Raw genomic sequence first — 27,459 nt, forward strand, 5'->3', positions numbered from 1 at the left:
CTATCGTGAAGCCCACCCGGCCTTTGAAAACCATTGGTACGCCGCTGTTGTTAACTCCACCCTACCTTTGAAGATCAATGGATACGCCGCTGTCGTCAACCGTAGCCCGCCTTTGAAAATCATCATGAACCAAAAAGCTAGACAAACTCAAAATTTTAATAAAAACATGTTTATTACAAAGAGTGCATAATGTTGTATTTTGATATCAATTCAATGATAATATAATATAAATATTGTTTGTGGTCACGTGATTGCATTTTATATTCTTAAAGATACATTATGTAAGATTTAAATAAAGAGCTGGTTATTCTTACTACAATGGTTCGAAAATGGATCGTTCACACTGAATGTATTAAAAATTACTTCATTCTGAGCGAAGTTATCAATGTTTGAAGTTTTGTCAGGTCGTGGCATAGATTGTTTATTATGGAAACAACGGTCCTTGTAATTGGAGACTTAGCCTCAATTCGTCATTTTTAAATAAAATCAGTAAATGGCGACTGTATTTTAATCCGTTACAATCTTTGCCATCTGATGTTCTAGAAATGAAGAAATGAAATTAGGGTTTAATGTCCTACTGTTCTGCTCCTAAACTGGGCTAATGAAGACGGGCATACGCCTTACAGTGTGCTATGGGGGAAATTTTGCCCGGGCAGCGGCACTACGGCCTACTCTTATATCGAATTCCAACTGCCAAGGGATCTTTTACGTGTACGCCAATGTGTACACGGGACCTCGTTTTTTCGTCCCATCCGAACGACTAGACAGCTGTCCTTGCCAGGCCCTCCGCCCTGCATCACTGACAAGGGGAAACCTCGCTGGAAAATCTGGATGAGCTTTCTCGGCGAATGCAGGGATCGAACACCCGACCTCCTGGCTAGCGAGCCAGCGTCTTACCAACTTAGCCACCGTGATACCCCCTGATGTTCGAGAGTGTTGATTATAAGCATGTCGCGTGAATAAATGTCTAAAAAAAAGTTTATAGAACATTTGAAACCAAAAGAAAGACCTGCGATAGGCCAATTTAGCTCTCACATAATGCATCTTTAAAAACAAATCGTTAAGACAAATATCTACATCATTTATTTATATTACAAATTGACAGCTTGTCACGTGGTCCGTATCTAAACATATCAATCTTAATAAACTCATAAAGAACAATAACATTCTTGTTTCAAATGAAAAATGAAAGCGGTGTCCATTTGATGCGTTCGATCGCAATAAACGTTTCCCTTGACAACAACATGACGAAGCATTTTTCTGCGATAATCAATGCTTCAAGAGATTTGTGAAAACATTTCCTATTGAGACTTTTAACAGAAAGTTTATATATTCATCTGCTGGAATTGTTTCACATTACTAATCACATTTTATTTAAGGTCACATTTTGATTTGAAATTGTTTAGATTGTCGGAGAAAAGGGCATCAATTTATAACGTAATTACGACGACACAATCTGATTGGTTGACGTCGTGTTAATACGTCATACTGGTGGACGTCCGGGATTGGCTAATTGCGAACTGGGTTAAGTTCACGACGTGATTACGACGACATACTTTGACTGGTTGACGTCGTGTTTATACGTCGGTGATAGGCTGATAGCGGAGTGGGTTTATTTCTAAATGTCACTGCATCAACAGGAGGTATATTCCGGGGTGCGGATCCTCTGACTGCCTTACACTACCTTCGAAAATTGTATGCTCCGTTTGTTAAAATCTACAGAGGGGTTGGATGGCCGAATGGTTAGCGTGTGCGCGCTGCATCGTAAGGTCTGTTATTGAATCAAATGGTGTGGTTTCGATTCCCCGGTTGTACGTGACAAGGAGTAGGGTCGATTTCCAACCTCATGTCTTTTCTCCGGGCCATCCGGATTATAGAAATAAACTTGAACCATATGTTAGTCCCGAAATGACCTAGTTTGTGTCGAGTGGACGTTAAACCCCATTTCTCTTTCTTTGTTAGACTCGACCATAACACGTGACATATTTATTTATGGTACAAGTTCTGGCGTCGAGTATTTTACATGGTTAACGAATAAGACACAATTGCAACTGCTGCTTGGACCAAATTCTACATCCTTAGTATCTCAAAATATCAAATTCAAAATATTATTATAGCATGACTTTACAACAAAAATATTACAAGTAGAAATGTTAATTCTGTCTTGTGATTGGTGCAGAATCAGTGAGGGGTTATTTGATTTGTTGTCAAACCGGAAATCACATGAGCATACCGTATCTATGGGTTACGCCAATTTCCTATTGCAGAAAATCGTAAAGACAACTTAAAGTGCCAATGCGTTAAAAAGCTAACAAATGTTGGGTTTTTTTCTTCATTGATAATAATCGCGCAATTGCATTTAAGTTCTCCAGATATGAATTTACACTCAAAGGCCCAAGGTTAGATACCACCTTGACCCCGATGTTTATGAATAGAACCTGTTTTGATATTGATTACACGAGAACATCAGCAGATTTTATAATCAACTATCAATAGAAAATTGATATTTATTATTTATTGACCAATAGGTTTGATTGAGTGTGATCTTAAAGGGACTATCCCGATTTGAATAGAATCTCAAAAATAAAAGTCCGAGTAAGTATGAAATTTAAACGCCCAAATATAGAGAAATGGTGACATTACCTTGTCTCAAAATTTCAGCTCAAAATATTAAGTCGTTTGGACATGAAAGTCAAAAATGCTTATCCGGACACGTAACCCTTTTAAGATTTCGGGTCAATTTTTTGTTGGGCAACCTGATAATCGATACCCGTTTCTTTAGAGGTCTATACAGTGAATGACCCGTGTGCTGTACTTGATAACGAAGGGTAAATTTCACCTACACATTATTTTTATAAAATAAAAGTCTGGTTTTATCCAGATACTGTATAATACAGTTTGGACACCGGTCTCCATTTCCAGATAAAGACGGGCGGGTTTAAGTTGTTTGAAAACGTATCACAAATATTGAGTTAGCTGCTCGGCTCTTAGGTAGAGGATTTTAAGGGATTTTAACACAAAATTAAGCAGTTTTATTCTCCAAAATATTATCAGGATTGGCCCTTTAAATTATATTGTGCGTGATCATTAACTATATATTTGACCTTTGAATGTATATGGTCTTAAACTTTATATTTAACCTTTGATTGTATGTGGTCTTAAACATTATATTTAACCTTTGATTGTATGTATGTGGTCTTAAACTTTATATTTAACCTTTGATTGTATGTGGTCTTAAACATTATATTTAACCTTTGATTGTATGTGGTCTTAAACATTATATTTTTTGATTTATATTTGAATTTATTCGGGGTTGCTGTCCTTGTCGTCGTTTATTTGTGAAGTAAGTTGATTATACATAAAATGTTTTCATATAGAAATGAAGACAATATCTAGAAAATAATAAAATAATGTTTAGCAAAGAAACAACCAAATCAAGCTAAATTATTAAATTTAAAATTCATCACAGACGTTGAATATTTTGTTTATCATTCTGGCCTTGCCTACAATCCACTTCTTCGTCATTAGCTAAGGTTGGGCTGCAATCCACTTTTTCGTTTTTAGCTAACATCTGCAGTTTCGTTATTAGCTAACATCCGCCGTTTCGTTATTAGCTAACATCTGCAGTTTCGTTATTAGATAACATCCGCCTTTTCGTTATTAGCTCGCCATTGACTAAGATTGGTCTGTAATTGGTCATATTGTTAGATGATCGAGAGTGAACATGGAGATAGTTTGATACCAGGAACCAATCTGATATCAGGAACCAAATAATAGGTGAACAGTTTCAGAACCGTATCATTCATAACATCCGGTTTACAAACGACCAAACATGATACTAATCTGTTCTTTTTGTGTGGTCATTTTTCGGAAAATATCAAATCTGTCACGGCTTAATCCGCGTTAACATGCACACGGATTGTTTACTTTACATTAAATTAAGAAAACTAAAATATAAACGATAGATCATCTATCGACTTAGATTCAATCGATTACAAGAGAGGGCCATCAAGATTTTTGTGTGAAGATGGCGTGTTTTTACTATATTCCGTTTACATTATCTGCCATGGATGCCGAGTGTTTAATTGAATCATTTTTCGACTGATATTCCTTGTAGATATTCAACATTCACAATATTGTGAGACCTTATGTTAGTTATGTTAATTAGATGGGAAACGCAGGTTATGGTTTAATAATACAACGGTAATCATGTTCCCTCAATCAATCGATCACAAAAGACAACATTTCGATTTTAGCCGCAGCTTGATTACAAATTCAGACCCACGCATACGTAGTAGTTAGACCGCGGGTAAGGCCAAGATGTCCTATCTTCATATCACAGCACTGTCAAACTCCAGAATCAAAATGATCTTCCTGGCCCAGTTTACGATTTAATATGGCCATTGGCCCCACTCCACCCTGCAAACCACCCTCACGCTTGTGTGAGTGACCTCGCTGTGATGTTTCGTAAAGTTCCTTCTGCATCATGGCCAGGGATATTTTATTCGCTTGCAGAAAATCTTTCATCGATATCATTTCTCCCGAGTTGCGTCTATACTCGGAATCGCTGTCTCCGTCAACGTCCGTGACGGTTACAGTTGGAGCTTTTCCCCCTTTAGTTAGATGGCCTGGCGTTATGGCGTTTCGGCGGCCTGGATTAGGCCTCTGTACACGACAGCGACAGTTAAGTTTTCGTAACATCCAATTTAAAACTTGTTTGATCACAATCGACGTAACATTGAATAAGCTATAAATACAGCAACAACCGATAACAATGAAGATGAAGTTTGCAAAACGATATAAATCGACATTAGCGTATGATTCTCTCTGACTAACAACGTAATCCCCGAATCCGATAGTTGCGAAAGTCACAAAACAAAAGTAAATGGCTTCGAAATACGTCCATTCTTCAACCGGTTGATAAACTGCTGAGGCACACAGCGCCACAATTGATGCTCCGAGTAATAGAATTAACATCACCCAATACACAGACGGTTTCCACGCATCGAGTTGATCATCGTCGGAAGTCTGACTCGGTCGTCTCCCTTTATTATTTTTAGTCTCGCTTATCAAGCCCTTTCTTTTCATATCGCGTATATGAATTGCTCGAAGAATGTAGGCTAGGAAAGTAATTATTCGCTCTAAAAATAAATTGAAAAACAGAATAGCGCCAGCACAACCAAAAAATCCATAAAAAATTAAAACTACTTTTCCTCCGATTGTTCTTGGTGTGGTCATACCAAAACCTGAAAAGAGAAAATGAATAAAAATGTTCGTTATCAGGGAAGTTTCTAGTAGTAGGTGCAACCGCACCACACACAAGGGAAATTTTTGGATATTCAGAGCAGGGAAAGATCAACATGGGCAGGAGCCACGGTGGGTCAGTGAGAAAGACGTTGGCTTGCGCTAACCTGGAGATCCCGTGTTCGATCCCTGGATAGGCCGAGAAAGTTCTGACGTGGTCTCCCATTGTGAGTAGCGCAGGACAGGGGACAACGTATAGTCGTTCGGATTGGACGAAAAACCGAGGTCCGATGTACACATTGGCGTTCACGTTCACGTAAAAGATCCCTTAGCAGTTAGAATTCGATATAAGAGCAGGCCATGTCCCGGCACAATTTCCCCTCTTAGCACAGTGTATGGCCTATGCCCGTCTTCATTAGTCCAGTTAGGAGCAGAACAATAGGACGTTAAACCCCATTTCATTTCATTTCTATATACACCAGGGACCATGGAAACATGTAGTTCCTGGTTCCTGGTGGTGACTGAACGGCTATTATAGTGGACTGCCCCCCAACGGTGATGGTGTGGTATTCATCTGATCAATCAATTAGCTACAACAATGGTTTACTAATATTTCGACATAACATAATTAGCTCCAATCAATTACCCACCACAATGATTTACTAATATTTCGAAATAACAGAATTAGCCTCTAATGTTATCTAAATTATTAATTAGACATTTATTAACATGACAAGACCATAATTAACTCTCGTTGCCATCTGATGGCTGCAATCCGCCTATAGCAGGCCATTCTCTGAGCTTCCAATGTTATATAAATTATTAATTAGACATTTATTAACAGGACCGAATGGTTAGCGCCATCCTCGGTATTCCCAGTGTTTTCATTCCGTTCTACTTCACTATACCCTGAGTTAATCCATAGGGTTTCCACGATTTCAAATTATCTGCCCTGCCTTGATTGTAGATAAGGTCTACGAACCAATCAAGAAACAGTTTACAAGCCAGTCGTTTCGCGTTCGATTTTGTAAGGGTAATTAACCATATTCATGTCCATTTACTGAATGATTTATGTAAATAATGAATATATTTATAATTTATTTATAATTAATTGTATTATCAAAATCTGTAGTATGTGTTGTTGATTTCAAATATGTATAACATCTATATGTTTGACTTTTGTTATTATTATTACTATTCGTTCTTTATCTGAAATGTTTCATTCTTATTAATCTTATACTTGGCAATTTGATTCACAGCTTGTCTATAATATGACGTGGATGTAAGTCTCCGGGACCGAACGACCGACCGACCGAACGGCCGATTCTCAATAAAACTCTTGACCCCACGTAGATATAAAGGTCCATTCTTCATTAATATAATATTATATAATTTGTTGTTAATAAATATGCATTAAAAATAATTTGAACCTTTCTCATTTAGGCTAACTCCTAACCTTGTCTGATAAGAGTTACTTCCCTTTGCCAACTTCCTTTTCAATTAACGATGTATGGGATTGGTCGATAAAAATAGCACAATCATCAAGGGCGAATAATTTGAAAACGTGTCCCCCCCATAGATTAACCCAGGGGTTAGTGGAGTAGAACGGAATGAAACCACTGGGGATACCGAGGATGGGTTAGTGCGTGCGCGTCGTATCATAAGGTCTGTCATTGAGTCAACTGGCGTGGTTTAGATTATTGAAATACGATTGAACCATATGTGTTAGTCCCGAAAAGACCTAGTTTGTATCAAGTGGACGTTAAACCCTATCTCTTCCCCTCTCTGCAGTCCTCTCATACGTCATCATTAACACAATCTAAAAACTCGCGCAATCTTTTATGATTCACACGGTAAATATTGAGATAGGCTTCTCCAAATAGAATAGATAATTATATCTAATTGGTTGAACAAATATTCAACACCGGCAGCCATATAAAATATGGTTAAATAAATACTGAAATAATAGCAAACCATATAAGGATTTTAATTTACACATTTGTTTTTTTTTCAAAAATAAATTTGGATGGGAAGTGAATAAATTGGGAATATTGAGTGAATAATACAGTACGACAGACATGGTTTCCAGTAGACTTGATGAAAAGGGTTTCTGTTAGGTTTTGGTGAATATTCATGATACGCGAGATCAGAGGTTGGTCAGGTTGAAATGTAGGTCGGAAAATTGCATGTTTACTTGTCTCTACTTCCAGCTTGTGTATCTCAAGTTTTTCACAGTGAACCTCATACATGCTTTTTCGGCAAGAGGTTGCCACATGTTGCTCCATCTGTGGCAGAAAGCGTTCTACCCAACGAAAATTTGGGGGAAATTAAGAGCCGGTCTAAGAGACAAGAATTAACATTAAAGTCAATGGGAAATCTTTAGTGATCTGTGGCCAAATGTCAATGTCTTGCCAATCCAGTTATCTCCCTTAAACATACATTATGCAAGAGCTAAATCTGCCAATTGCAGGCTTTCTTTAGGCCTGAAATGTTATCTAAATTATTAATTAGATATTAATTAACTTATCCAGACCATAATCAACTCTCGATGGCATCGCTAACCTGCGATATTTACTGGATTGTGATCCCATTTGCTGCTCGACTTCCATTCATATTTTAATCATGAAATGGGTGATCGAGACTATGTTTTTATCGTACAGACTTTAGGAATAATGATCGAGGCTAGACCGAAATTTCAATCGCTTAATTCTCGGTCCATAGTGGATCAATTTGACTGAAATCTTCAGCAAATTTCCTGAACATTATCTAGTTTTTAACTATTATAGTGAGAACTGCCTGGTCTTTATCCTATCTCCCATAATGTATCTTTAATCACCAAGTACCGACAAGACGAGTTTACTGCTAACACAAGGTACAATTTTATGGATACACAATTACTGGGTTTAATACTAAGCAACGTTTGGACGAGGATACTCTCGTCTTTATCACGTAAATGATACAAATATGTGAATTGTGGGCAAATATATACAGAATATGCAAGAAAGATAATAATCAAATGCAATTAAAGCTTAACCCCTTTGATTAGGGGACCATTAGGAACTAATATGTTAAATTACTAAATGCCAATCAAAGAAGGAAAAGTTTACTGCTATATGATAACACAATTGTACAACTAAAAATAACATAACTGTACAATTATATGAATAACAGTGTGCCGATTGCATAGTTTATAACTGGTGGTCTGAATCCCATACATGGACCACGCTGTTCCATATAACACTTCTCACTAGTAGTATAAACAATTAAATTGATTCCGGGCGCATTTAGTAATTAAACTGTAAGTACTGTCTGTTTAACGTCCTACTGTTCTGCTCCTAAACTGGGCTAATGAAGACGGGCATACATCATACAGTGTGCTATGAGGGGAATTTTGCCCGGACAGCGGCGCTATGGCCTTCTGTCAAGGGTTCTTTTACGTGCACGCCAATGTGTACACGAGGTCTCGGGTTTTCCTCCCATCCGAACGACTATACGTTTTCCCTTTCCAGGTCATCTGTCCTTCACCACGGATAAGGTGGAACCACGCCGGGAATTCCTGATGAACTTTCTCGACTAATGCAGGGATCGAACCCGGCACCTCCATGTTAGCGAGGCAACATCCTACTCACTTAGCCACCGTGGCTCTCATATTGATTTTGGCTTAGGTAGACAATAATAGCCTTGGCGACTTCGGGTTGTACCTTAGTGGTATTCAAGTCCGGATGGAAAGTGGAAAGTCTCGGTGGCGTGAAATTATTTTTGTAGCAGAATTAGTCATTTGAGGTGGGGGAATCACGTGGCTAAGTGGGTAAGATGCTGGCTCGCTAGCCTGGAGGTCGGGTGTTCTATCCCTGCATTGGCCGAGAAAGTTCATCCCGATTTTCCGACGTGGTTTCCCCTTGTCAGTGATGCAGGACGGAGGGCCTGACAAGGACAGCTGTCTAGTCCTTCGGATGAGACGAAAAACCGAGGTCCCGTGCAAACATTGGAATGCACGTAAAAGATCCCTTGGCAGTTGGAATTCGAAATAAGAGTAGGCGATAGTGCCGCTGCCCGGGCAAAATTTCCCTCATAGCACACTGTATGGCGTATGCCCGTCTTCATTAGCCCAGTATAGGAGCAGAACAGTAGGACGTTAAACCCCATTTCATTTCATTTCATTTCATTTGAGGTGGAATGTGTAGGCTATTTACAGTAATTAGTCGAGATATATAAATCCGTTGTGAAATGAATTGATGACTTATCAAGAATTACTGGTAGACAGTTCGATATCTCATTAAAGAAAAGACAATATTTCCCAGTAGTTAATAGTACTAGTCCTAGGTTAATTAGATTATACTTGATCAAAACGTCAAACAAAACGACTCGATCAGTAACCACCATTCACCTTGGACATTTAGTGAAGGACACAAAATGAAATGAAATGAAATGGTGTTTAACGTCCTTCTGTTCTGCTCCTATACTGGGCTAATGAAGACGGGCATACGCGATACAGTGTGCGATGAGGAGAATTTTGCCTGGGCAGCGACGCTATGGCCTACCTTTATATCGAATATCAACTGCCAAGGGATCTTTTACGTACATGTCAATGTATACACGGGGCCTCGGGTTTTCGTCCCATCCGAACGACTACTCAGCTGTCCTTGCCATGCCCTCCGTCCTGCACCACTGACAAGGGGAAACCACGTCGGAAGATCCCGATGAACTGTCGCGGCCAATGCAGGGATCGAACACGTGACCTCCCAATCTGTTTCACAGAGAATTATGATTCTTCTAATATCTCTGTAAAAGATGACTGCCTTTAACACGTGCCGTCACAGCACGCGGCGTCAATCATTGACTGAATGGCGCGTGCATTGTTTACGTAAGACGTTACTGCTTTGGACAGAATGCTGCCTTTTAGTCATTTTAATACCCATTTACACTAAATAGGAAATAATATTTACCTACAAATACGTCAAACGTCTTTATTTAGTTTTCTAATACGTCAAACAAATGTTTTAGAATTTAATTTGTCTGTGGAAAAAAGGTAATATTTGAGACTCATTAAGTCGCATTGATGTCATCAGTGATTGTAGCGGCCTAGCGAATATTCACTGCTGATCAGTGTGGTGACACACATTAGAAATAAGTCCGATTTGTTGCTATGGCGACACCACAATTATTAAATTCGAGAAGAAAGTGAATATGAAACGTTGACAGTTGGAGATCGAATAAAGAGTACGTAGTGGTGCTGTCTGGGTAAATAGAATATGCTGAAAATTTCAGTCAAATTGTTCAACTCTGATCCAATATATTAGCTTTTGAATTTTAGGCTAGCCCCGATCATCATTACTAAAGTCGGTACGATAAAAATACATCATCTCAATTATACATTTTTACGTTTAATTATCATTCACAAAATGTTTTCTAATCCGCTAAATATCGCAGGCTAACAATGACATCGAGACAAACTCTCGATTATATATTTTTACGTTTAATTATCCTTCATAAAATGTATTCCAATCCGCTAAATATCGCAGGCTAGCGATGGCATCGAAAGTTGATTATGGTCTGGATAAGTTAATTAATGTCTAATTAATAATTTAGATAACATTTCAGGCCTAAACAGACCTGCAATAGGCAGATTTAGCTCTTGCACAATGTATGTTTAATGTTTTCGACTAAAATCGTCTATTTAGGAATTAAAATGTCGGTCAATTAGCTTAGTGTCTGTTCTCAAGCGGAGCTAACTGTAGACAGACAGCCTAAGTTTAGTATGAGCAAGGGTCGGGAGTATGGTTTAGTATGGAGGTATCCCCTCAAGCCGAGCTAATTGTAAGCCCACAGCGTAAGCTTAGTATGAGCAAGGGTCGGGAGTATGGTTTAGCGTTCCATTTCCGGACTAACATAAGGTACTCTTTTATTACAATAATTCGCTTCCAAGTAGGGGTCGTCAAGGAGGAGTCTTTCGGGTGGGACGAAAACCCGAGGTCCCGTGTACACATTGGCGTGGACGTAAAAGATCCCTTGACAGTTGGAATTCGAAATAAGAGTAGGTCGTAGCACCACTTCCCGGGCAAAATCTCCCTGATAGTACACTGCATGGCGTATACCCGTCTTCATTAGCCCATTCGGAGCGGAATAGTAGAACGTTAAACTCCATTTCAACCCTACTCCTTGTCACGTCCGAATGTGGAATCAAAACTACGCCACTTGACTCAACAACAGACCTAATGCGTTCAACGCATGCGTTAAGCCCGCCTGCGATTATTTTGATATACATTATATGATTATACAATCAATCGACAAATCGCACAACACAGAGAGAAATGGGGTTTAACGTCCACTCAACACAAACCAGGTCATTTCGGACCTAACACATATTCCATTTTATTTTAATAATTCGCTTGCGGGTAGGGGCCTTTAGCAGTGGGAGGAAATTTCGGGACTAACACGTGGTTCAATTTTATTTCATAATTCGCTTGCATAGGGGGACTTTAGCAGTGGGAGGAAACCAGAGGACCCGGAGAAAACCCATGAGGTTGGAGAGGCGAAATCACACAACAAAAAAAAGATTTAATATGTAAATCATTGGGTGTTTGTCGTTATTTTCACTATTCACAAAATCTGCTGCCAATGGATAAACAAGACTACAACATAAATGTCTACCTTTAGATGAGATATTACTAAGTATTATTATCATCTGTCCGTTTCCATGGTAATTACAAGCATAATAATAAATACATCTATTAGTTTGTTAGACTAATGATCATTAAAGGGACAATAACACTCTTGCTGGCTTGAAAGCTCCAGAAAATAAATAATATCTCTATCTAAGTACTAGATGTTTAAGTGTCCTACCTGTTGTGTAAATTATCCATTACATCCTATTTTACTTGTCCAGAGAGTTCGAAAATATTTTTAAATCGAAGTTTCATTTGAAAAGGTTTACGTTAGACGTTTCAAACCATTATGTTGAATTTTTCAAAATTTTTAAATAAGGTGTGTTAAGATGAAATTTGTATCATCAATGAATTGAAATATTCTAAAATAGTACAATTTGTTGACCAGAATAAAGATTGGGACATATTATTCAGTTACAACAAGAGTGGTATTGAGCCTTTAAGATCGGGAGGAAACGTCATTAAAAAAATACAATGTGGTTGTATTGTTAATTTGTTCAGTAAATACGATAATATATAATACTATCGCCATCCAGACTTTAATCAATATTCTGGCTAATTTTATATAATATTCTTTAAAGGCTCAGTCCGAGGTATTTGACATTATTTTTGGAATATATCAAATTCGTCATGTCTTAATCCACGCTAAAAAAAAAATACTAAAATTGAGTATTGGACATCAAAATATCCGCCATATTAAAAATAGGCCCATCAAACGATTTAAGCGAAACTTCAAGATGGTGCCAACCTAAGTTTAAGGGTTATAGGCGAATATGCCTTTTAAGTAAGCAAATGTTTTGTCAAAACGGCAATATAAAAGATTGATTAAATATATGTTAATCAAAGAACCCAGCAATATAATATTATTATATCGATAATGTTTGGTCCCATTTTCGTCGTTTGGTCATAGTTCAGATTTCATCATCGGTATGAAATGAAATGGGGTTTAGCGTCCTACTGTTCTACTCCGACAGCGTACTATGAATGAAATTCTGCCCGGACAGTGGTGCTATGGCCTACCCTTATACCGAATTCCAAATGCCAAGAGATCTTTTACGTGCACACCAATGTGTACACTGGATGTCAATTTTTCGTCTCAACCGAAACAGTAGGACGTTAAACCCCATTTCATTTTATTTCATTTCAGCTAGCCTTAATCGTCCAATGCACTGTACCCCCCCCCCCCCAATAAAAAAAACCCAAAACGTTGTACCATACATATTGAAGAAAGACTATTATTATTAATAACCATTTTCGTGGAATTGCTTGAGAGCGAGAGAGAGAGAGAGAGAGAGAGAGAGAGAGATGAGGTTTAACGTCCACTCGACACAAACTAGATCATTTCGAGTCTAACATATGGTTAAATTTTATTTCAATAATTCGCTTGCGCGTAGGGGTCTTTAGCAGTAGGGGGAAACCGGAATTGCTTAAGAGAGTAGTCGAAATAATTATGATCTTTAATAATGAAAATATAACTTGTTAGGGTAAAATAGTTAGAATTATTAATAATAAGAATAGGGTAAAATAGTTAGAATTATTAATAATAAGAATGGGGTAAAATAGTTAGAATTATTAATAATAAGAATAGGGTAAAATAGTTAGAATTATTAATAATAAGAATAGGGTAAAATAGTTAGAATTATTAATAATAAGAATAGGGTAAAATAGTTAGAATTATTGATAATAAGAATATATATCTTGTTAGGGTAAATAATCCCCGTTATAATTAAGTTATAATTGAAGACCGGTATGTTTCACGATGCTAATTTGTTATTTAAAACCTGCGTTGATAAATTCAATACCGAGAACAATTACCGGAAGTGGATAAAAACATCGTTAAGTAAGCAGATCTACTGGGTTTGACCAGTCTATTTAATATAGTTACTATAGCAACAAACAATGTCGACTGTTTTAGCAACAGTAAAGATTAAACCAAGGTTTAATGACCAGCCATTGTTACCAGACACTCGATCGATAACAAAAGTCTTTTGTTTTTGTTCATCGCGATTGTTATTTACTTTCGTATTCAAACAGGTACGATAGTTCTGTTTATGGTCTGAGACGATCCAAGTTCTGTATACAGAAGAAGAATAACCGAGCATTACGTCATTGACGCCATCTTGGAATTGTTAAGTCATATCAAAAATATCAGTCCTTCAATCGGTATGAACCCTCAACAATCAATGCGCAATTGTCCCAAGTTTCATGTTGATCGTAATTGATTTGGAAGAGCCTTAGGCTTTTTTTGGGGGGAGGGGGGTGGTTAACGCGGGCGCGTTTGATCATAAATTCTGTCATTGAGTCAGGTTTTGATTCCCACTTGTACGCGGCAAGGAGTAGGATTTCCGCTAGGTGCCCCGCCCCCCCCCCCCCCACACACTGCTAAAGACCCCTACGCGCTAGCGAATTATTGAAATAAAATTGAACCATGGGTTAGTCCCGAAAATCCCTAATTTGTGTCGAGTGGACGTTAAAGCCCATTTCTCTAAGGGAGTTTGGGACGGGCCGAATATTCAACAGAAAATGTCACAGAAAATTACCATCGGCATCCTAACCGAATTTTTAAAAAGATGGACGGAGATGTAGCACTGGTAAGCTGAAACCGTTGACGTATGAACCTGGGCCTTATAGTATTGACAATGTTTGTCATTAAATCATATAAGTGGTCATTAATTTAAACTAATGTTTAGTATGTATTTAAAATGGTTAGAAATTATACAGTTGTCATTAATTAGAAGGATCGCAATTAGGTGTTATGTCATTTACTTAGCTAAGGTGTTAAAAGCGTGATTTGAATGATATACCCACTATTGTCCAGATTTGTGTATTCAATAGTGGTGGGTGTTATAAACAGTCACGCTTTTACACCGGTAGTGACGTCTTTTACAGCTACTGCCTGATTACTCACTCGGCAAACCTCAACAGATTCCAGTACCCTACATCTAATCTCGGCTGTATGACAAAGTCCGCCATTAGAACTAATTTCAAGTTCCCGGATTACAATGCCGTTGTCCATGACGACCAATGACGTCATTGATGACGACGTATTTGAAGAATGTTTTATCTTACAAAATTTTCAAAGTTTGAAGCTGTTTTTCTTTCAAGTTTATCCGATTTTCTTTAGACAAGGACAAATTTGCACTGAAAATTCTACACACTCTTCGAACGACGCAATTTTGAGAACTTCTTTCTAAACGCGGGCAAGTTTCCCCTTATAAGTAAACCGGTGCCGCATCGCAAATGTATAGGCGTAGGTACATATCACTTACTGTCATACAGCCGAGGCTAGATGTAGGGTACCGGAATCTGCCGAGGTTTGCCGAGTGGCTGATTACTAACAATGTTAACTAACTGATAAACATTATGTATATAAAATGATGGCTTTGATCTACTAGTGTCGTATAAATTCATTTATAAATGTTATTTATTGCTTAGTCAACGATATAAACTTTGCAGTGATTGTGTAAATTATAAAAGTTATTGACATGTATTGCTTAGTGTAGATATATGAAAACAGTTGTAATTATCTTCAGTCGTACTCAAGTCAACTAACTGCTTGTTGTCCGGTGTTTAATGTCCACTCGACATAAACTAGGCTATTTCGGGACTAACATATGGTTCAATTTTAATTCAATAATTCGCTTGACCATAGGGTGTCTTTAACAGTAGGAGGAAACCGAAGGACCCGAAAAGAACCCACGAGGTTAGACAGGTGACCCTACTCCTTGTCACATACAACTGGGGAATCGAAAGTTGACTCAGTACATACATTACGATACAACGCGAAAGCGTTAACCATTCGGCGACCACCCCCCCCCCCCCTCCCCCGACAGTTGGAATTCGCAATAAGTGTAAACCTTTTTGGCGTAGGGCCACTGTTTGAGTAAAATTCCCTTCAAAGTACACTGAATGACTTATCCAAGTGGGTGCGGCAGAAAAGTATGACTTTTTTAGCCAATATCATTTCATTGAATTTGCGTTTTATTAATACGCCATTGTGAATACCCTCCGCTATTGATGATGTCGAGCAAAACCTTCCAATAAGATGTTATAGCAGCTGAATATTGTAAAATAATAAAAGATAGTAAGATTAACTGGTGAACTCGATAACCTACTGGGAAATTAGGAATCGCTGGACATTGAGGTCTTCGTAATAACAAAATTTCAGTCTTGGTCACACTCCATATATGAGTAATTAATAAATTAGTAAACAAACAGTGCCCGTCAACATTCCGCGTCCTTAGATACGTCTTGGAAGGTTTGAGGATAAACAAGGTTTTTGTTATTTCGAATACTAATAGTATATTTGATTATAATCATATAGCAAATAATATCAGACAAAATAATTATACTATCTCGTTATAGTTGCGCGTAGCGGTCTTTAGCAGTGGAAGGAAACCCTGCTCCTTGTCACGTACAACCGGGAAATCGAAACCACGCCAGTTAACCCAATGACAGACCTTATGGTACAACGCGCACGCGCTAACCACATTCGGCCATCGCCCCCCCCCCCCCTTAACATGTATAGCAAATAGTATAAAACATTCCCATTATATTATCTAGTCGTGGGTTTTCTCTGGGTCCTTCGGTTTCCTCCTACTGCTAAATTTATGCAAATGAAATTGAATCATTTGTTAGTCTCGAAATGACCTGGTTTGTGTCGAGTGGACGTTAAACCCAATTTCTCTCTCCAAAATATTGAATATGTTGATGTATAAAGATATCTTGACCGGTTTATGAAATAAGGTCCGGATTAAAAACTTGTATGCCACAAACTTAGACTAATTTGTTTCCATGGAAACACAAAAAATATTAATTCCGTTAAACATCTAATTAGCAAGGACACAATGATTGTGCTAGGTTGTTATATGTATAAAGTATTATAAAGATAACATGAACGGTTCATGAGATTTGATCCGAAATACAAATTGTATACCAAAAACATACAGTCAAATATGTTCCCATGGAAACACAAAAATATCAAATCCAAGAAATTCAATCTGGTTAAAACACAGATCCTATTTCGTTTCGTTTTTATAGTTCAAAATTTCGTTTTACTTGTCTTTACTACACTAGGATCTGGAAAGGTTGTTATATAACAGGCGTTCTACTTGATGTGAGGAATTGGCCAATGAAACGGTCTGTTACCGCGAGTTCTTGGCCTTTTTATGCACGGAACTGTGGGTAAACCACTAGAAACGTCAACGCTGATTGATTAATCAATCCCTGGCGTCATAGGGTCAAAAGCCGCTTGTTTGACCCATGACGTGAACTCCTACTATAACTTGTTAGATCTACATGTAGTGTAGACCATCGAAAGTATAAAAAAACGAAACGAAATATAGATCTGTATGTTAATCAAATTGCAAGAAATTCAACTGCTAAATTTCGAATTATAGATTGTATATAGCCTTAGGAAATTATACAACAACTATTTAAAACTATTTATAGAACATCCTACGCCACTTCTCAAATAGCAAAAAATGGCCATCCGCGCTCAATTTGAATCAGCAGAATTATCGTTTTTCTAAACATCGACAAATTAAATTGCTCCTCATCAGACACTGTGAACATTTATCCTTGGACATGTACCTAAAAACTATTAGCGTTGAATACTTAATCGATTATTTATTGGAAACAATTACCGTACATTTGATTGTCAAGCACGAGTTAATGATATGAAAAAATATTATTCTCCCCAGGCGTAGATATAACGAGAGAATAAATAATATTAACACATTTCATCAATATATTAATTTTTAAAATATGTTGGGATTTTCGACAAAATATAGGTTTGTAAAATATATTGATAGAACCATATACTTCGTTATGAAATGAAATGAGTTTAACGTCCTACGGTTCAACTCCAACTGGGCTAATGAAGACAGGGAATACGCCTCACAGTGTGATAGGAAATTTTGCGCGGAGACCTGCGCTACGGCGTACACTTATATCGAATTCCAACTGCCAAGGGATCTTTTATATGCACGCCAAGGTGTACACGGGACCTCGGGTTTCCGTCCCATCCGAAGGACTATGCGTTCTCCCCTGCCAGGATCTCCATCCTGCACCACTGACAATGACCGGGGAGGGGGGGGGGGGCGACACGTAAGAAAAAAATATACTTCGTTATAACGGGTTGATCTACTGTTGGGGGTTGGGGCCGAGCAGTCCAAAGCGTGACGATTTAAATCATGAGGTATGTCATCGATGTAAGTGCCGTGTGTTTGTTCGGTCGCCTACCCAATCCTTCAATTTCTTATAATCATGTTATATAGCAAATAATATCAGACATAATAATTATACTATCTTATTATAGTGAGAGAGAGAGAGAGAGAGAGAGAGAGAGAGAGAGGGAGGGTTTAACGTCCACTTGACACAAAGTAGGTCATTTCGGGACTAACATATGGTTCAATTTTATTTCAATAATTCGCTTGTGTGTAGGGGTCTTCAGCAGCCGGAGGAAAACCGGAGGACCCGGAGAAAACCCACGAGGTTGGACAGGCGACCTTACTCCTTGTTACGTACAACCGGGGAATCGAAACCACGCCAATTGACTCAATGACAGACCTTATGATACAGCGCGCACGTGCTAACCATTCGGTCATCCAACCCCCTTCTTCTAAAGATATTTATGCAGTTTATCATATATAATTCCGGAACCGATAATGCTTTCTTTATGTGAAACTCCCTTGGCAGTTGCATATTTGCTGGGAATTGGGGCGGGGTATCATTTTTGTTTGTATATTCATAACCATCTCCACTATGTCGATTATGTATATTGTGGTATTGTTGTGTTTTTGTTTTGTATTTGTGATGGTCGGGGGGGGGGGGGTCTTTTGTTTCGCTTTAAATAAAACATAATGGATAAAAATAAGCTATCCAAATAAATCCATTTTTTATTATATCAACAAATCACGGTCATAGACCCGACTGTTGCTCTCTTGGGCTCAATGTTTAATCCCGTAGACGACTTCTCAGCATGATATTTGACACGCAAACAGCCATATTGAATCTCTTACTGTCGTCTGATAGAAACATGCCACGATTCCCGCCAACATGCTAGTATTCCCGCCAATATCGCTGTTACAGACATCTATTCAAGAGTTGCATCAATACATAATTGTGGTTTTATTTTGTATTACGACATTCTCTTGATTCCGTCAACATCTTTTTATATTCCCCAAATGGTGATAGCCTTGAGATTACTTATACTGAAACATCAAACATTACGGACCTAACGTAAACATTGTCTGTACATAGACAACCAATGATTTATATGGCGAATAGTGGAAATTGGGTTTAAAAATGTCCGGGATAAAATTTAGAGATCGCTTATAGAGGCCCTCATATACTTGAAGTATTGGTAATAGAATGAAATGAAATGGGGTTTAACGTCCCACTATTCTGTTCCGACTGGGCTGAAGATGACGGGCATACGCCATAAAGAGGGTTCTATGAGGGACATTTTGCCCGGACAGCGTCGCTACGACGTACGCTAATATCAAATTCCAACTACCAAGGGATCTTTTACGTACACGCCAATGTGTACACGGGAGCTATGTTTTTCGTCCCATCCTAAGGACTAGACAGCTGTCCTTGTCAGCCCCCCGTCCTGCACCACGAACAGTGGGAAACCAAGCAGGAACATCTGGATAAACTTTATTATAGAAAAGTTGTTAACATCCTAACCAGGCCAATGAAAATGGGTATACGTCGTTGGACAGTTTGCTATAAGGGCAATTTTGCCCTGGTAGTGGAATTTACGCCTACTTTTCATCGAAGGCTGTTTTACATCCATGGAAACAGATGGTTAGGTCCAAAACACAAGAAATTACGAGGGAAATTTTGCCTAGACAGCAAATGAATTCTAACGGCCATTGATTCTATTACGTACATGCCAACGTGTGCATGGGATCTCGATTTTTCATCACACCCGAACGACCAGATGCTGGTTCTTGCAAGGCCTTCCGTCCTGTACCGCTAACAGGCGAACACTCGCGGAGGAGAGTGTGTTTTGGTTATTGTGTCTGTGCCGACCAACTGTCAGTTTTATTTCAGATAACGGAACTAGAAGAGACATCAGTTACAATTATCACGCACGTTCTTCGCGTTTATTTGGCAGGTTATAATTATGACTGGATAACCAGGGCTCTAAAGATTTAACACAATCAATATCTTTAAAGGTCCACCACCTCGAGTTTCAATCTCTGAATCTAACACATGTCACTCGAACGACTAGTTAGCTGGCCTTGTCAGACCCTCCGCCCTGTGCCAATGACAAGGGAACATCTCGCCAAAATGAAAAAAAGTGGGGTTTAATGAAATGAAAAGAATTTGGGTTAACCGTCCTACGTTTCTGCAGAAACCGGGTTTGGGTTTTGTTTACTACTTCGTGTCGTTTGTTTACTACTTCGTGTCGTTTGTTTACTAATTCGTGTTGTTTGTTTACTACTTCGTGTCGTTTGTTTACTAATTCGTGTTGTTTGTTTACTACTTCGGCCGTTTGTTTACTACTTCGGTCGTTTGTTTACTACTTAGTGTTGGTTGTTTGTTTGTTTACTACTTCGGTCGTTTGTTTACTACTTCGGTCGTTTGTTTACTACTTCGGGTCGTTTGTTTACTACTTCGTGTCGTTTGTATACTACTTCGGTCGTTTTGAGACAAACAAACAACAGAAGCCACGGCGCATCAGTGAGTAAGAAGGTGGCTGACTAACCAAAAGATCGCGGGACAACTTGGCAAGGAACGATGTCTAGTTGTTCGGATGGTACTAAAAACACATTGGCGCATACGTTATAGGAGCTTTAACAGTTGGAATTCGACTAAGAGTTGGGAGAAGAAGTATTTCACCCAGGCAGTGGCGTTCCTGTCAACTCTTTTTCGATTTCCATATATTTGACTTTTACATGCACGTCGATATGTAAAATGACAAATCTCTGTTTTACGTGTCATCCCAATACCTAGGCCTACTATCATTTTCAGCCTCGAAGGTGCTGCACAGAGAATGACAAGTAAAGACGGGGACTTGCTTGAACCTTTTGGTTTTTCTCATCGACCAATTAACACAGATTGAGATGTGAAAATGTTTCTGTGGTTTTTTAAACCTTTTCTACAATAATCCATAATGTAACAGGTAACGTGTTATTATTTTTACATCCAAATTTTCTTTATGTTTGCCACCAAGTAATTTACGTCTCGTGATTGACGATATTATCGCTTCTCTTTTTACGATGAATGAGATTTCAATATGGCGTCAAGTACAAGCAGTTATCTCCAGTTGGGCTGGCTAAATCATTTTGTTAAGGTCACCTCAATTTTTGTCAAGGTCGTTGAGATGTAAATAAGGTTAGGGCACGCGATTTTTGGCAAGATTGTAGGTTAAGTTTAGGCTAATCATTGGGGCTAGATTCGGGGTTAGGGTTAGGGATGGGATTAGCGCTAGCCCTGTTTACATCTCTTGACCTATGACGAAAAACTGAGCTGCCTTATCATTTAGCACTAACCGGTTGGGCTTATCAGAATCTGTTTACCACTCACATGTAAATACATGAGGCTGTAACATCGTTAGTCCCGAAATGACCTAGTTTATGTCCAGTGGACGCACCGGAGCGACGGTCAGTAAGACACTGGATAGCTAGTCTGGAGGTGTCGCGGGTTCGCTCCCGATTTTGTCCGAGAAAGATCATCGGGTTTCGGAGGGCCTGACAAGGACAGTTGTCTAGTCGTTCGGATGGGACGAAAAACCGGGTTCCCGGGTATAAATTGGCGTGTACAGAAAAGATCTCTTGGCTGTTGGAATTCGATATAAGAGTTTCCCTCAGCACACTGTATGGCGTATACCTGTCTTCATTATCCCAGTCGGAGCAGAGCGGTAGGATGTTAAATCCCATTTCATTTTCATTTCCGTCTTGCATTACCTACAAAGGAAACCCAACCTGGAAAGTCGCGAGGAACTTTCACGGTCGAAACCCATTCTTCACACAGAGCACTATATACCTTGAGAATAGATCTCTGTCCTCCATGGCCGCCATATCTAAAAATCAATATAATGTTTTGTCATGAGATACTACTCTGTTTCACATCTGTTATACACAAAGGGACCAATTAAATGCCTGCCTTCAATTGTATTAAATGGAAGCAGAATAAATACTTCTCAAAATTCTCGAAATATACTTAGTGTTTTTGACTAAAATCGTCGATTTAGAACTTAAAATGTCGGTCAAGTAGCTTAGTGTCTGTTCTCAAGCGGAGCTAACTGTAGACAGACAGCGTAAGTTTAGTATGGGTCCACCCCCACCCCCCACCCCACACACACACACGTTTAGCATAACAAACTGAATTTTATATAAATTGTTTAAGTCTCATTTAGTAACTGGATGAGAATAACACATGACACAATTATATGGAATACAACAAGTTACTTAAGTTACAAGTTACAAGTTATTCAATGTGTTATTGAATTTTATATATTTCCCAAGAGAATTTGGATATAAAAATCTATTTACATAACTGGGCACCTTTTAATAACGTCGACGAATATTTAGATATTAATTCGTGATTAATAACATTTTGTCATGCGACAGTGTATGGGATTAATAATATTTGTCATGCAACAGTGGACACAAGGCTCATTTCTCTTGCGTATCGCAGTCCAGAGCGTTTCTAAATCAAAGATGGCGACCGTCCATTAATGTAAGCAGATTTAATCAAGTTACAAATTACTACGAGGATTAATTATAGCCAATCAGAGACAGGCCATCTGTTTAATGCCGACAATCATTAATAAAAATGGCGGTTATTTTTCTCCCTAGGCACTAGATCAGGGGATTATGGAGAAGGTATTTCTCGACAACCAGTGGAATATATTGACCATTTGGTGATAAAAAGATAAACCCTATTTATTGCACGGCTTGATAAACGTGGCTTAAGCGACATGATCCAGACACATCTTGAGATAATAATAGGATTGAATATGGCTAATAACTGCTCGACTTTATTGCAATATTAGCATATTCCTGTAGATTTATTCATCGTGTATAGGTTTATTCTATAGATACTTGTTGGTTTAAACTCAAGTGTAGAATTTATAATATTCTTGTTGATTTAAACCAAGGGAAATTCTTTCTGGTTTTATAGGGAAACTACCTATAAATTTATTGATATTTCGATATTCTTGTTGGTTTAAACCAGGAAAATTCAGTATAGATTTATTGATATTCTTCTTGGCTTAAACCAATCAAAATGAGTGATAGTCGGACAAACATTTCAATATCTGATATCAAAATAAAATGAAATGAAATGGGGTTTAACGTCCTTTGTCCGATGTGTGCGAATATATAAAGAAACCGGGATCGTGGGGTTGTAAACCTACATTTTAAGTTTCATTTAAATCGGATAAAAAATTGTGACCTTTAGAGTGTCCAAAAAAAAAATGTGAACGGACGGACGGACGCACGGACCGGGGTGGCAACAATGTACTACATCCACATAGATATATGGGCGTATAAAAAAAATTAAAATATCAGCGGTAATGTCTCGACTTTCAATCGGATTGAAAACAGGCCCATCAAAAGATTTTAGTAAAGATTACAGATGGCGCTGGCTTATGATCATATCCGGTTTATATCTTCGACAGAGGGCGCTGAATGTTGACAATTTTTCGATGCATCAATATATTAGTTAATTATGATTGGAACTGGATCATATTTGGACTAATATTCCTTTCAGAGAGTCGATTTTCACAATATTGTAGTTTACAGTGGAATTACCCAACGTTCAGAGAATTTAATAGGAATGGCGATCGTCTTTGTACCACGTTTAAGATCAAAGTGTCTATTTTAAGGATTGATCAAAGGTTCGTGTGATTAATGGTGGTAACGAACCTAATATGGACAACCTGGTAGAACTGAGCAAATGTCTCAATGAGTCAGCGGTTGAAAACAAACAGGTTGGCAATCATTGGTTTAAACAACGTTGTGATTGGCCATTATCTCTAGAAATTAACTTCTATATACAGCAAATAACTGGTGTAGGCTTACTATTTCTACGATGACGATGATATTTTACATGGTGTGTGAGTAACTGGTGTTATGCATGAGGCAGGCAATGTACAAATAGACAACACTGACGGCGAAGAGGATGATGATGATGATAATATTCTACAGTATGGTGTGTGAGTAACGTTGGTTGTGCATGAGACAGGGAATTTACATGATGATGATGACGGCGACGACGATGATGATGATAATGATGGTGATGATGATGATGATATTCCAGAGCATAGTGTGTGAGAAACGACGGTTGTGCTTGAAGCAGAGAATGTACAAATAGAAAACGATGATCATGATGATGACTACGAAGACGGAATTGAACAAAATGAAGGTTAAAATCAATAGAAATATTCTCTAGTTTTACATGAAGTAAGAGAAGAAGTTTTATGGCTGTAAAAAGTCTATAGAAATGCACAACAATCACTTGAAGCCGTCTTTAAAAAAAACCCTAGAAAATGGTTCTGATCGATTTGTGGATCATGTCCTGGCCAACACGGTTTAAATCTCGGCTATACAAACCACTTGACTCACAATTCACAACAGTAAAACATAAAAAAAGACTAACTGCGGTTTATTCTGATAAATGTTATCTCATGTAAGGCCAACTAAGAAAACATCGTGCTGTTAACCGATTGAAATATACTCGCATTTTATTTAATCATTTGTACTCGACAAAACTTCCATGATCACCAAACACAAATCTAGTTTAGTTTCAATGTTCTCCGTTTTATTTTTCATTTGTAACGACGTTCTTTATTAATCCGTCGTTCTAATGAATGTCTTAGTCATGTAACCTGGGTTTTGCATTCGTCAATTCCCCATGTTTTTTTTTATTCTACATTCAGGTTTTTATTGCGTTTCTTGATAAATGTAATGGTTCGGAGGAAATTTAAAGGCAAATTGCTTTAATTTACATCAGAGACGTTCGACATTTGTAACTAGAGCCGGTGTACCGGTGTAAAGCCATTATCTGAGTAATTATTGAAAATATAATACGCCTAGATTGTCTATAATCAAGATGGGATTTTTAATTGCTATTAAACAATCTTTGTTATTTTATTGATGTTAAAGTTCTGATATTTTACAATATTAAACATACATTATGTAAGATCTAAATCTGCCTATTGCAGCTCTTTCTTTATTATTAATTAGACATTTTAATTAACTTATCCAAACCATAATCAACTCTCGATGGATGGGATCGCTAGTCTGCCATGTTTATTGGATTAGGTTCCGATTTCCTGTCCAACTTCCATTTAAAATTTAATTATGAAATGGATAATCGAGACTATGTTTTTTTATCGTACGGATTTTAGTAATGATGATCGAGGCTAGGCCGAAAATTCAGTCGCTAAATTCTTGGTTCAGATTGGATCAATTTGACTGAAATTTTCAGCAAATTGCCTTTACATTATCTAGTTTTTAACTATTATAGTGAGAACTGTCAGCTCTTTATCTAATCTCCCACAATGTATCTTTAAATTGTGGTTTAATTGTTATGGTGGGTGAACAGCTGATATTATAAATGAAATGAAATGGGGTTTAACGTCCTACTGTTCTGCTCCGAACTGGGCTAATGAAGACGGGCATACGCCATACAGTGTGCTATGAGGGAAATTTTGCCCGGACAGCGGCACTATGGCCTACTCTTATATTTCCTTGTCAGGTCCTCCGTCCTGCATCATTGACAAGGGGGAACCACAGCTGATATTATAGGAATATCAAGTTCAATGGTGCAGTTCGCAGGGTCTAGTACTCTAGACGTTCGGATTTGAGGTGCACGTAATAGACCCCTTGAGTAAACTGAAACATCGCTATCCGGGCAAAATGTCCTCTCATAACACACATCATGGTATATGCTCGTCTTGATTAGGGGGTTGGTTGGATGGCCCAATGGTTAGCACGTGCGCGTTGTATCATAAGGTCTGTCATTGAGTCAACTGGCGTGGTTTCGAATCCCCGGTTGTACGTGACAAGGAATAGGGTCGCCTGTCCAACCTCGTAGGTTTTCTCCGGGTCCTCCGGTTTCCTCTTACAGCTAAAGACCCCTACACGCAAGCGAATTATTGAAATAAAATTAACACCATGTGTTAGCCCAGAAATGACCTAGTTTGAGTCGAATGGACTTTAAGAGAGAGAGAAATGGGGTTTAACGTCCACTCGACACAAACTAGGTCATTTCGAGACTAACATATGGTTCAATTTTTTTTCCATAATTCGCTTGCGCATAGGGGTCTTTAGCAGTGGGAGGAAACCGGAGGACCCGGAGAAAACCCACGGGGTTGGACAGGCGCCCCTTCTCCTTGTCACGTACAACCGGGGATTCGAAACCACGCCAGTTGACTCAATGACAGACTTAATGATACAGCTCGCACGTGCTAACCACCAAGCCATCCCCCCCCCACCCCCCCCCCCCCCGAATGGACTTTAAACCCCTCTCTCTCTCTCTCGTCTTAATTAGCCCAGTCGGAGCCAAAGATTATATTTTATTATTATAACTACACTCCGATGATTCAACAAAATCTTAGGCTAATTCACCAATTAGTTTAATACCGCTAAATAAATAAACAGAATGGGCCAACGTCTGGGTTACCCCAGTCAGAACAGAATAGGTCAACGTCTTGGTTACCCCAGTCAGAACAGAATAGGTCAACGTCTGATCAGATACCAGGCAGAATAGGCGAACGTCTTATTGCAATGCCTGTTCATTCTGGCGACCAAATTACAAATGAAATGAAATGGAGTTTAACGTCCTACTGTTCTGCTCCTATACTGGGCTAATGAAGACGGGCATACGCCATACAATGAGCTGTGAGGGGAATTTCGCCCGGGCAGCGGCACAATCCCCTATTCTTATATCGAATTCTGACTGTCAAGGGATCTTTTACGTGCACACCAATGTATACACGGGACCTCGGTTGTTCGTCACATTCCAACGACTAGACAGCTGTCCTTGTCAGCCCCCTGTCCTGCACCACTGCCAAGGGAAACCACGTCGGAAAATTCCGATGAACATTCTCGGTTAATGCAGGGATCGGGCATGCGACCCCCAGGCTAGAGAGCCAGCGTCTTACCCACTTAGCCACCGTGGCTGCCCGATCAAGTTACAATCGGTTATTTATAACAAAAGTCAAGAATAGGAATTAGACCAAGAGATGAATTAAACATAGTATTAGAAATTGAAGAGGCATATAAATAAAACAGTATCACATTGATACCTCGTGTATTTGATACCTGGGTGGGGGGGGGCTAGTGGTCTAGAGTGCCGAGCTTCGACCTCTAGCTGGCCCGTCACCTCTGGCTTGCGGCTGTAGTTTCGATCCCTGGTGTGAGCGTATGTGGCTTGGAGACAGGGGACGCCTTCTCAACCTCGTGGGTTTACTCCGGGTACTCCGGTTTCATCTCACAGGAAAGACCCCTGCGCGTGCGCTAAGATAATACAAATGAAAAAATAAGACTTGTCTGCGATATCGCCTTCGGTGGAAGCGGACGTTAAA

The 27,459-nt window shown here is 38.7% G+C and overlaps 1 protein-coding gene across 1 annotated transcript in view; it reads right to left on the bottom strand.

Annotated features, from left to right (window-relative positions):
• Positions 1 to 203: 203 nt before the first annotated feature.
• Positions 204 to 27,459, bottom strand: part of LOC126822745 (potassium channel subfamily K member 12) — a 56,369-nt gene continuing 29,113 nt past the window's right edge. Inside the window, exon 2 of the mRNA XM_050551797.2 lies at positions 204 to 5,246. Within this exon, the coding sequence (XP_050407754.2) occupies positions 4,348 to 5,246 (899 nt within the window). The 3' untranslated portion in view covers positions 204 to 4,347. The remainder of the gene's footprint in view (positions 5,247 to 27,459) is intronic.

The sequence above is a fragment of the Patella vulgata genome, chromosome 5 (assembly GCF_932274485.2).
Source record: "Patella vulgata chromosome 5, xgPatVulg1.2, whole genome shotgun sequence".
NCBI classification, from domain to species: Eukaryota; Metazoa; Mollusca; class Gastropoda; family Patellidae; genus Patella; species Patella vulgata.